This window comes from Oncorhynchus kisutch, linkage group LG23 (assembly GCF_002021735.2).
Source record: "Oncorhynchus kisutch isolate 150728-3 linkage group LG23, Okis_V2, whole genome shotgun sequence".
In the NCBI taxonomy this organism is placed as follows: Eukaryota; Metazoa; Chordata; class Actinopteri; order Salmoniformes; family Salmonidae; genus Oncorhynchus; species Oncorhynchus kisutch.
In genome coordinates, this window is record NC_034196.2 from 25,743,393 (window position 1) to 25,756,002 (window position 12,610).

At 44.8% G+C, this 12,610-nt stretch overlaps 1 protein-coding gene across 4 annotated transcripts in view; it reads left to right on the top strand.

Annotated features, from left to right (window-relative positions):
- LOC109868544 (erbin) overlaps window positions 1–12,610 on the top strand; it is a 115,728-nt gene that overhangs the window by 90,841 nt on the left and 12,277 nt on the right. The window contains exons 14-23 of one of the 4 annotated variants that reach the window (XM_031802304.1): window positions 167–236; window positions 2,119–2,218; window positions 3,240–3,361; window positions 4,288–4,461; window positions 4,841–5,014; window positions 5,122–5,236; window positions 5,419–5,602; window positions 5,942–7,466; window positions 9,135–9,287; window positions 11,220–11,276. In XM_031802304.1, the coding sequence (XP_031658164.1) occupies window positions 167–236; window positions 2,119–2,218; window positions 3,240–3,361; window positions 4,288–4,461; window positions 4,841–5,014; window positions 5,122–5,236; window positions 5,419–5,602; window positions 5,942–7,466; window positions 9,135–9,287; window positions 11,220–11,276 (2,674 nt within the window). Of the gene's footprint in view, window positions 1–166; window positions 237–2,118; window positions 2,219–3,239; window positions 3,362–4,287; window positions 4,462–4,840; window positions 5,015–5,106; window positions 5,237–5,418; window positions 5,603–5,941; window positions 7,467–9,134; window positions 9,288–11,219; window positions 11,277–12,610 lie in introns of all 4 variants that reach the window. The other 3 variants (XM_031802303.1, XM_031802306.1, XM_031802305.1) reach the window with 3 other exon arrangements.

Consider the following 12,610-nt stretch of genomic DNA (forward strand, 5'->3'; position numbering starts at 1 on the left):
GGCAGTATCTCTCAAGTAAGTGTGGTTATAGTCATTATGGATACAGACACATGGTCATGTGCATTCCTTTTATTTGTCAGTTGAGGTCTGTCCCATATCTTTCTGAGGTCGGTAATGTGTTTCATGACTTTTACTATAACGCCTTTCTCTGTGTTTCTCTGTCCAGATTGAGGAACCTTCCCTACAGCTTCACCAAGCTTAACCAGATGACTGCTATGTGGCTGTCTGAGAACCAGGTGTGTACACAGCCTCTTGGTTTTCACTATGGGGCTTTCAGGGCAATATTCTGTTTTTCATACAGGCTATTTCTTTACTGGTAGGGAAATCTCTTTAGTGAGTGTGGTTACATGCACACAATAATGTGATTATTGTTGATAGTCAGATGAATATAATAGTTTGATTAAAACGTTTACATGCTTTGCAAGAAGAACGATTTCCCTAATAATTCTGTTTACATGGACACATCTGAAATCAGGCTACCTGATGGCACTTTAAAAATGCAGAAAATCACCAAGCAAAACACACGTTCTACCAAGGTGAAAATTGTATTTTTGGGAAGGATATTTGATTCTTAGTTCAAACATATAAAGTTTGTATGTGGAAAAACAACTTCTAGTTGTTCGCGCTAAAGAGGGAGGCTCGTTCGGCTGCTGCTAGCACATGCACAGATCAAATACACAGCTGGAACACCGATTTAACGTTTACATGTCCTAATTTGAAACATTGTTCAGAAAACCAGGTGTTTTAATCGGCGAATGCTTACTTCGATTTAGACCTTAACGCCGATTAAGATAAGCAGAGTAAGGTGTTTACATGACTATTGCATAATCTGTCTACTGCCATAATCAGTTTAATATCTAATTATTAGTCTGCACGTAAACTTACTCATTGTTTGTATGGAGCATCGAGGTGCTTGTTGTTTTATGACCCTCTTATTTCAAAATCCTCCCTCGAGTGTCATCAGAATGGTATGAGTGGGAGGGAGAGCTGTAATTGAGTATCTGACACATACACACACACACACACACACACACACACACACACACACACACACACACACACACACACACACACACACGAGTGGCCACTGAGCTGCTCTCAAACGTGTGGACGGCAGTGCACTTCTTTGTCTCTCCGCTCCTCAAATGGTGTAATGAAACATTTGGCACATTTGGCACCCCTACAGTAACTGTTTCTCGGGGGTTCAAGAGCGGCCAAGTGTAGTTGTGCAACCAGCAGCTCCCGACAGCCAGCCTCAGACTAATCGCATTGGACACAGTACAACCTGTCAAAACACAGCTTAAACCCAATAAAACACTTCCACGGTATCTAATTCCACACTCCATATTGCATGGAGGGCCTTTTTCCAAAGCCCCAAGCTAACAGCCATTGACCACTCACTGTGCTGAGAGGATTTGACCAGAGACCGGAGAGAGAGAGAGTCTCTCCTTAAAACAAAGAGACATGTTTTGATTGAATATAGGTTGGATGGACACGTTAGTCCAGCAGTCCACTTTTTCAGAAGAGTTGATGTTTTAATTGCAGCCCTGGGCCCGTATTCACAAAGCGTTGGAGTAGTAAGGGTGCTGATCTAGCATCGTTTGTGCCTTTCTAATCATAATCAGTAAGAAAGGAGAGACCTGATCCTAGATCAGCACACTTTGTGATTACAGGCCCAGTTCTTCCCCAGTGGGTTTTAATTAGGAGGTTGTGGTAATGATGTGAACGGGGGTTAGCTCCTGCCAGCTGGGATTCTTATTGATTGTTATCTACTGTGGTTTAATTGCCCAACACAGTCAGAAACACACACACACACACACACTACAGAGTTTAATAATCAACCCGGATGTCTCTGGTTGAAGTCAGCCAGGTTGAGGAAGGCCTAATTTTCCCTCCTCCAGGGAAATAGAGCTCTGATCATCTCCTAATGCTACTGTCCAAAGCCCTTAGTGTACCTGGAAACCAAATTAAATGGATGATTTCCACCAGTGAATATGTAGACCTATTCATGAAAGATTCCTATGACTGTTTCATGACAGTTTTCAAAAGCCATCGGGATATTCAACATGTATTATTATACCACTGTCTTATGTTCTCTCTCTCTTCCCTCCCCCACAGTCGAAGCCTCTCATCCCTCTGCAGAAGGAGGAGGATCCAGAGACCCACAAGACGGTTCTCACCAACTACATGTTCCCCCAGCAGACCAGGACAGAGGACTGTGAGTACTAGACAATCTGGAGTTTTAAACTAATACAAAGACCTACTATCTATGGGCTAGGTCCTGTTCTAACACCTTTACAATACATCTCTCCTTGTGGTGATCACTGATCTATATAGTATGTGTTTAGATACACAAATGTCATGTTTCCCCTCCTATTTCATTAGTCTATCTATGGCAGATCAGGGATTATTAAAATAACTGGGCCACCATCGAGGTCGGTCACATCCTACTAAATTCCAGGCTGACTGTGTTGTTTCAGTGCCAAACTTCCAGTGTGATCGCCACCACAATGATCATATTTCATTAACTGCTTCTCATTCTTTATCTTACTCCAATCATGAATTTGATCATGTGATTCCGGCAACCAGGAAGTGATTGTCTTGGATGGTTGTTGTGTTGGCCACCTTATCTCCTTTATCTGAGGGGGGGGGGGCCCAGTTATTTTATCAATTTACTGCTATTGCGTTCCAATTTGTTTTTGGGGCACCCGCCAGATCTAGTCAGCCCCTTAATTGGAATGTCGGTGCTTTGAACATTTTGGGCCTGAAACAAGCTCTCATTGTTGGCCGGGAACAGAGGCAAATCTCCAAAATTGAAACTAAATGGATTCAGGAGGGGGTGAGATTAAAAAGTCTTAACCTGTTTCCGAGCAACACAACTTTTGTACTGCTCTGAAGTGGAAACTTGGCTTCAAACACAGCCCAGGCTTAGAGAGAACTGGTCCGGAAATCATGACTGAGCTGAGTTGTCAAAAACAAACAGAATTCTCACCTGTATTTTTAATACTCTTATTAACTTAACTCACACAACCATGTTTGGATATCAAGTGGTATTGATAACACAAACATACATTTACAAAACTGAGAATGTGTTAATTAGTGGTATATAACTGTGGTAAGGTTTCATAACATTTTATTCAATTATTTTATCTGTAGATGTATGCGTAACAAATGTAATTGGAATACTGCATAAAGGTTTGTGCAGCTAGAAAGAGGATGTGTGGTGTGTGTCTCCTCAGGCATCCCTAACTCTGACAGTGAGAGCTTCAACCCCTCTTTGTGGGAGGAGCAGAGGAAGCAGCGGGCCCAGGTGGCCTTCGAGTGTGACGAGGACAAGGATGAGAGGGAGACGCCTCCGCGGGTCAGTACTCAGCCCGCACATTACACACACTTGCAGACAGCGAGAGGCACCCGCTTACGTACATAAATGCACACACGCTGATACACACACACTTGTGTACACAGTATGCACACACCTCTCTTTCCTCACTGTGTTGTAGATTGTAGCTAGTGTGGTTGACAAAGTGTCAGAGGGTGATATTATGCAAATGTGAGCTAATGAAAGTATATGAAAAACGATGTCCAGTTGGCGTGCGAGGAAAATGAGGGTCAAATAACCTTGCTCTGTACTCACAATGCTTACGCACATTACACAGTCCTCATTACTAAGTTGTCAAGGTTGTTGAAACACTATGGCAAGGGATACAAATGGGCTTTCTGGTGTAAAAGCATGTTTTTTTTGTTGCTGACTCCTGTTAGAATGTAAAATCTAGGTCTGTTGAGTCACCTTATGTATCAGAAGGCTTCAAGCTACAGCCACATTACCTATCACAGATTGGCCTTCCCCTCTTCCCTTGTATTAAAGAGAGATGTCTGCATGTTACTGCCTGTACCGGAGTCTCTAAGGAATGTCCAATGTCTATTGTCTCACACTGAAATGGAAGCTGCTTGCATTTCATAGTGAGGAGGTTCTGAATAATTTCTTTCAAACCAATTGTGGTGTTTCACACAGTCTCCAACGTGTGCCACTGACACAATATGGCTGGCTGGCTGCAGTGCCTCTCCATCAGACTGGGAGGACGGGCCTGCTGGGAAGAGGCACACCGCCTCTCAAGCTGTCATTTTGACTGAGGAGCAGCAGTGTCACCTCCATTGGCAACCGAGCTCAACTGCTCCCCCTCCCTCACCCAAGTCCCTCACCCAAGTCCCTCTCCCCACCCCCTGAGGAACCCTCCTGGTTCACTGTTTTTTTCTTTTTTTTTCTTTCACGTGTGCATGTCTCTTTAGGAGGGCAACCTGAAGCGCTACCCGACACCGTACCCAGATGAGCTGAAGAACATGGTGAAGACGGCCCAGTCTATCGCTCACAGGCTGAAGGAGGACGAGTCGGGCGACGAGTCGGGGAAGGATGCCAAACCTAATGAGCGGATCCATGTGGGAGTGCAGGACGTGGGAGTCAAGGTTGAGCCTATTGTCTGTAAACATTGGCAGATGTGCAAACTACACACACACACACACATACAGGCAACAAACAACTTGGATACAGTGTGTTGTATTGGAAAATAACCTAAGATAAAAATTAAGACTCCTCCACGTGGTGTATGGTTTCACAAGTATTTGCATATAAACATTTTCTATTGGAAATACAAGGAATCCCAATGAGCCTATTGTACATTAATTCACTGTTACACTTTATTACAGTTCTGTCCAATATTTACTTGCCACCTAATTACAAGTTAGATGGGTAACAAATGACATAACAACAACAACCTAATAATAACTCTGTATCAGAAACAAGTCTGCTTTATATAACCTTCTGTTGGTTTGGGGTTTTGACCAGGTGATCGAGGCTCCCCGCGCCAATGGCAAGCCAGTAGAGATGGAGCCCAAAGCACCTGTCTGTGTCCAGGACTCCACAGTACCCCTGGAGACCTCTGAATCCTACACCTCCCAGAAGACCTCACTCCGGACCTCGGACAATACCAAGACCATGAACCACGAGGACACTCTGGAGGTACGCTACTCTGAACGGTGCTACACATCACACCTCACTGGCCATACACATTATGACTCTTGCACATTTATTTTGTGGTCGTTTGTGTCAAGTCTTTTTCTCTGCAGGATTCTGAGGAGCTTTCATCTGAGGAGGAGATGAAGATGGCGGAGATGAGACCTCCTCTCATTGAGATCTCCATCAACCAGCCCAAAGTGGTGGCACTTAGTAAAGACAAAAAAGGTACCACGGCAGACACATGGCTCCTTTTAGGATTAACAACTGCTAGAAGTAGTACACGGTTAGATGGTTCTACAACTATGTAACTACTGACAAGGTGATTACATCATGCGCCCTCAGTGTACACAGTTTGGTAACTATGAATGTGTACACACTGACCGAGTTCTCCTGTCTTGGTTGGACAGATGACGGTAAAGACGCTGACTCGTTGCTGGACGAGACAGTGGCCAACAGCAATCAGAACAACAGCAACTGTTCGTCCCCGTCACGCATGTCGGACTCGGTGTCTCTGACCACGGACAGCAGTCAGGACAACTCCCTGTGCACCCCCGAGAGAGAGGCCAAGATGCCCTTCCTGCCCAAGAGCAGGTGGGTGAAGTCTAGTTTTTCTCAGGGTTTCTTGAGAATGGAGGGTGGTGTTTACTTGCTATTAGGGATGTAATTTCTTTTATAATAGAAGCTCTAAACATCCTAATCAAAAGATCACTAGGGAGCATAGAACAGTGAAGGTTTTTTTCTCATTTGAAATGTTGGCACAACTAAGGAAATAACTTTGGATGTGTTCATACTAGATCTAACTAAGAGGGTTGGATTTCCTAGTCATTGCGAATTTAGGCCGGGGTTCCTGCGCAGCTGCCATGCTTATACTCTGAATGCCTGAACACTCGACAACAACAACAAACCATTATGTTATGCATTCTGTTCCAGGCAAGAGGATGAGAACATGAATCAGCAGAAGGTAAGCACCCCTCTCCTCCAGAACGGCAACGGCCCAGACACTACCCTGCAGGCCCTCCTGAAGAACCAGCAGTCCTACGAGTCCAAGCCAGAGAAGATTGTGGGGGACTACGACCTGTCCATGGAGGAGAGGCTGGCCTTCATCAAGAAGGGTATCAACAACGGCATGGGCGACAGCTACACCAAGTGGGACCAGATCAACATGAACGTGGCTAAGCTGCCGCTGCAGCCGGACAACATGGGGGTCCAACTGGATGACTGTCAGAATGGCACGAGCACCAAGGAGGCCTTTCACCACTTGCCTCCGCCGTATAACAACGAAAACTCTACGGCGCCCATTACAGACCACTTGGAGAACGGCAACCAGATGGGCGACCACTTTAACGGCCGCTCCAGCGAGGGATTGGCCGTGTCGCCCATGAGGTTAGACTCTGCCATGTCTGTGGTGCGGACTGTTTCGGCGGGCGTGACGGCCAGCAGTGACATGTCGCTGTCTCGCAGCACAGAGGAGCTGTCCCGGGTGGCCAAGGCTCAGAGCATCACCAACATCGAGACAGGGGAGATGAAGCTGTACTCCTTGGACACTGAGGGGGGCTCCTACGAGGGTGGAGTAGTGGGCAGGATGGCCGGAGCCTTACCGGGGGCCCAGGGTCAAAGCATCGTCCGCAGCAAGTCAGCCTCCCTACTCAATGACCAGCCCTTCCAGGTCTACCCCGGCTCCTCAGCCTCTTCCTCCGACCTGCTCTCCAGCTCCTCAAAGCCTCCTGTCAGCACTGGCCGCTACCCCGTCCCCTCAGGCATGGCCATGGGCCCGCCGCCTCAGTACAACGTCCAGTACACCAGCAGCGCCTTGCCCAAAGAAGGCCTGTGGACCCATAGGACCCCCGTCCCCCCCGATCAGGGCTACCTCCCTCCACCCCAGCACTCTCTGGCCAACACCAACTACTCCAACCGCAACCAGGCCCCTCCATATCCCCACCAGGCCCAGCAGAGAGGCCCGCCCATGGGGCCCAAGCAGCCTGGTGACATGTGGGCTAAGGAGAGACACCTGCCCCCCGGTGGTCAGCCACGGAGCAGCACCCTGCAGAGGCAGAGCAGCAGTTCCTCCACGGCCTCTATGGGGGACCCCCGGCGCATGCAGGTTACCGAGGGAGACTACATGACGTACAGGGACATCCACACCCTGGGCCGGGGGCCGCTGGCCATAGCCCAGACCATGCAGAGGCCTCTGTCGGCCCGCACCTACAGCATCGACGGACCCTGTGCCCCCAGGCCTCACACCGCCAGGCCACAGCCCCATGAGCTGCCCGAGAGGACCATGTCGGTCAGCGACTTCAACTACCAGCACGTCAGCCCCAGTAAAAGGCCAAACGCCAGGGTGAAGTCTGAGCACTCGCTGTTGGACGGGCCAGGAGGACCGGGAGCAGGAGCAAGGGTACCAGTGGATTGGAGAGACCAGGTGATGCGCCACATCGAGGCCAAGAAGATGGAAAAGGTAGAGTATATGGCGAATATTTGATTGTACTTTTAATTCGGTATGATTGATAATAATCTTAATGGACAATCTTAATGGCATATCCCACGATAGAGATCACATCTGTTTGAGTGGGAACATGAGTAAGAATATCACGTGGTTATGGTGTTAACAGCCTAGGTTGTTTTTCTTTGATCATGTGTTAGCTGAGATGACCTCACACCGTCCATTCAGAAACCTCATGAACCACATTATAGTGGTGTTTCTGTTTCATTATCCATCTTCATGACCTGTCCAGTTCCTTCAGACTATTGACCTCAGCCCTGGCTCCAGGGTGACCATAGCGCGACGCCAGCTGACTTGAGTCTGGGGGGGGTGTTCCTTAGTGTCTCTCCTTTTGGCCGTAGATGGCACAGGTTGGTGGAAGCTACAGTCTACACTCTCAATGGCCACTTCATCATCACAGCTACTGTGGGCACCTTTTAGAACGCAGTCTTAAAAGTGGCTGCAATGATGTTATCTAAGAAGCATGGTATAATCAGTAGCTGGGTTTCCATCCAATTGGTGACAACTTTTCATGCTAACTTTCTAGAATCTGTATAAAGAAAATATGATTTTTTTTCCCTCCAGTAGTGTGTTTCCACCAAACAGACTTGCGGATAACAATCAGTACATGATGACCTAGTGCAACACAAAATGTACTTTTTCGCAAAAATGTTAATGTATTGAATACATGTTTCCATCGCAATTTCAACTCTTTTGATAGTTTTGTCACAACAACTATTGTATTATTGCCACATGCGCTCTCGCCAACAGCTCGCAGATAAGGTACAGGTAGGCTGTGCAGGTAGGCTTCTCTACATGATGAGATTATTATGGATAATTGCGAGAATATTTGTATTTGTCAAAAGGCAGTCAAGCATCGATCACCATATCAAGCAGAATAAGACCTTTGATATTTATTGGAAAGGAGTATTGAGATCACCGTGCACTTTCACCACCCTGTGAAGTTCATCATCTTATTTTGTCTGTAGCCTAATAAGCTGCATGGTTACCTGAGTCGTAGTTGGAGGACCACACACCAATATAGAAAATAGTCTAAATAAAGAAGCTCTTGAATGAGTAGGTGTGTCCAAACTTTTGACTGCTACTGTATATACTGTATAAATGCATTACGAGTGACTACCTCATGAAGCTGGTTGAGAGAATGCCAAGAGTGTGCAAAGCTGTCATCAAGGCAAAGGGTGGCTACTTTGAAGAATCTCAAATATAAAATATATTTTGATTTGTTTAACACTTTTTTGGTTACTACATCATTCCATATTTGTTATTTCATAGATTTGTTGTCTTCACTATTATTCTACAATGTAGAAAATATTAAAAAATAAAGAAAAACCCTTGAATGAGTAGGTGTGTCCAAACTTTTGACTGCTACTGTATATAAATGAATGTTTCCCTAAGCATGTCTATGTTGTATCAGTATGTTTGGAGTAACAAGCAAACAAGCTGCTACTAACGCAATGTACAAATGTTGAAGCATGTGGAATATTAGCATTAACAATATTATTTACATTATTTTATTAATCATTACTACTTGGTGAAATGCATGTCCACTAAAGTGTGTGTCTGTGTGTTGTGTTGGCTGTATGTGTGTGTGTGTGTTGCCTGTATGTATAATGTGGTGCTCAGTACGCCCTGTCTCTGTCCTATAATTCCAATTATGCCCCGCTGAGCTGCTCTCACTACGGTAGCTCTAGGGACGTGCACCACACAGGCAGCCAAGGCTCTCTGGTCTTTAGTGCTGCCTCAGACGGACGGCCCTACGGAGCCCAGGGCATCTGTGTGAGTACTGGACTGTACTGGGGCTGGACTACAGCTCAGCCTCCTAGCTGCTAGCCTCCTAGCTGCTAGCCTCCTACTACCCAGGCAAATCTGATTGCCGTCTCCTACCACTTTTCAGCTTTGGCCTCGTTCCAATACTTTTAAAACGACTCTTTGTCTTCCACGTCTTTCAATTCCAGAAAAAACAATGCCCTCCTCAGTTAAGATTGAGAATTTTTGTGATATACCATCCTTGAGGTTGTCACTAATCTGTGCGTGATGGGATGACTGTGTTTGCGTCCATCATTCCAACCCTCAGAACTGGGATGACCTTACAGAAGGATTCAAGGAAGGATGCATTTTTAGAGCTATTGGGACAGGGCCTTTGTACTGTATAGCTCCTTATTTTGACGGAACCTATCTTGTTTGAAAGGGGCATCTTTTATCCGTGCACATTAAGGCCACTCTACCATAAACTGTAGGCAAACTCACAATTTCAATCTCTATCAGGGATTAAAGTAGAGGAAACTCCTAGCTGTGTAGAAAGGCATCCTGCAAATAACAATTGAGACCTGGCATATCTAGCACAATGCTTCTGTTGTATAAGTTGAACATTTTTGTAGTCTCTCAATTTATCCAAACAGTAGTAGAGTTGAAGAGGGCTGAAGCACCATTGTATTTTCCATATGAGTTTGTCTCTACTTTAACCTATTTTCTGTCAGACAGTAGCTGTGTGTCGTTATAGGCCATATGATAGGATACAGTTGGCAGTGAGATATGAACAGGGATTCCACTGGCTTGGTGTAGTGGAATCTAATTTATCCAGTTAAATCAGAGTCTGAAGCCTTTGATAAGCTGTATAGGCTACAAGTCCTTCATCTCTGCCCTGAAATAACATCACGTTGCATATTTCTGAGTCGGATGTGTATAATAATAGTAGCATGTTGCATGGTACAAAATGCCCCTTTTTAAACCTGGCTTCCCTCCCAATCAATGATTCACTTATCCCAGTGCTTTATCCTACCCCCCCCCCCCCCCCCCCCCCCCCCCCCCCACCACACACACACACACACACCTTCCAGCACTCCAATCTAAATGTAGCGCGCCTCCCTTGCTCGTCAAAGACCGATTTATCCTTCCGAAAAACTGATTCTCCCCTTTAACGACACCTTGACTCATCATCAATCATCGTCTCGCTTAATGCCTCCTCTTTTGATCACTTCAGAATCGCCTCTTAACCCTTTCACTTCTTTGTGTGGAGATGAGCACTGTGTTTGTCCAATGTAAGTATGGGGTATGTAGTTGAAAGAGGAAGTAGTTGTGGTGTTAGATTGAGTCTTAGTGTGGAAAATGGCTGCAAACTCTTTCATTTGCACCTGGTGTTATTATGGTGTCTGTGTACGTGTGGTCTTATAACATGATGAACCATTCTTTCCTTTCCTATGTATTATATATATAGGACACTGCTTTTGGCCATGTAGTCCCCAATGTAGGCAAACATCATCCCATTGTTAAGAATGTTATCTTTAGATATGATTTTCATAGGTGTTGGAATTATTTAAGAGACATTTCAGAATTAATGGTTAACACAACATGTAAAAAAAAATCTTAACCAAACATGTAACTAACATTTATTAGCCTCGATCAGATCATGGTGAACTAATTCACCTAAGACATGAAGAATTACATTCCATTTACATTTTATTAATTTAGCAGATGCTCTTATCCAGAGCGACATACAGTTAGTGCATTTATCTTAAGATAGCTAGGTGGGACAACCACATATCACAGGCATAGAAAGCAAATTTTTCCTCAATAAAAATGCACTTTCTATGCTGTGATATGTGGTTGAGTGTTATTTTTAAAAATGTGCATAGAGGTGTGTTTGTCATCAACAGACAGTGGTCAACACATGGTCTTTGTTACTAATCACTGTCATTGTTCCCTCTACAGGATGATGTGTTAGGTCCTCAAGGACAACAGGGCTACACCATGGACACCCTCCGAAAAGTAAGTGCACACTAGAGCCATATGTAGAGCATAGGACACCCATAAACCAAACTCAAATTGGTGTTTCTTTTCCTACTGTATGATATTAGGAATGAAGACCAGGGGATAGTTATAGGCCTACACGGTATTGAAGAGTTTGTTAACAGAAAGGTATTTGACAATGTATTCTTCAAGTGAAATCATTTTTCAAATCCATCATACAGCCCCTCCATAAAGTGCCTGCCTGTCTGTCCCATTTCAGCACATGCATTCCCGACCACTGTAAGTAGAGCGTGGGCTAGCCCAGTCCAAGCAGCCTGATTAGAGAGCTGGCTGGCTGAGGATTGAGGGTATTGACCCAGCAGCAGCAGGAGTAGCGTAGCAGCACCATCCTCCTCCCCACCAGTGATTAATGAGTTCTAATTAACGAGATCTGCCTTGAAAGAGATTACTGTTCAGGCCTATCTATTCTCATGGGAGATCTCTGCATCCACCAGGTCCCCCGGTGTCTCACAGAGAGGGTTGGAGGAGCGTTGCTTCAGTTATACTGGTATTAAGAACTAAGCTGGGTGGAATACTTTGTTGGAAGCTTAGAGTGGGCGTCTTGACCTTCATCACTGGGCTATATAAACAGTATGGTACGGTGTCCATGGACGTTTAGAGGAATTGAGATTTATAAAGCAAGTAATATGCAAGATATAGGCAGAAGAAACTATTAAAAATATGAGTATTCTACCATATGTACAGTGTTTCTATATGAAAACGTCTCAGTCGAGGACTGCATGTAAAGATGCTCATTGGAAATATTTGATATTACCTGTGAAATAATTATTTCAACATAGACACATTTCATCAACTGTTTGGAAATCCATGTTCCTCCCTAGAATCTCACCAGAAGGAACAGATTGATGTTTCAGCCATGGTACCTTCTAGGAATAAATGGATTGAGGAGGGAGAACAGAATTCAACCTATTTCTACAAATAACACTATCCATAATTTAAACATTGATGGTGTTATTACAGATGACTAAAAATGTATCGCAAACTACTGTAGCAGTTTTTACAAGAAATTGTATAGCGTTACCTACTCAGGAATCCACAGATATGTTTTTTAACTCACTGAATAATGTTCACTCTACCAAACATCTAAAGAACGATAAATCACCAGGTATTGATTGAATTACGGCAGAATTTAGAAGTTATTTTCTGAACAAGTAGCCCTCTTCCTACTTGAAGTCTTTTTAGAGAGTATTAAAAACATTGTGCTCCCTCCTACAATGACTCAGTGGTGTGACACTGATACCACAGCCTGAAAAGGAAGTGCTGGATGCAATCATTGATGAAACACAGTCTGG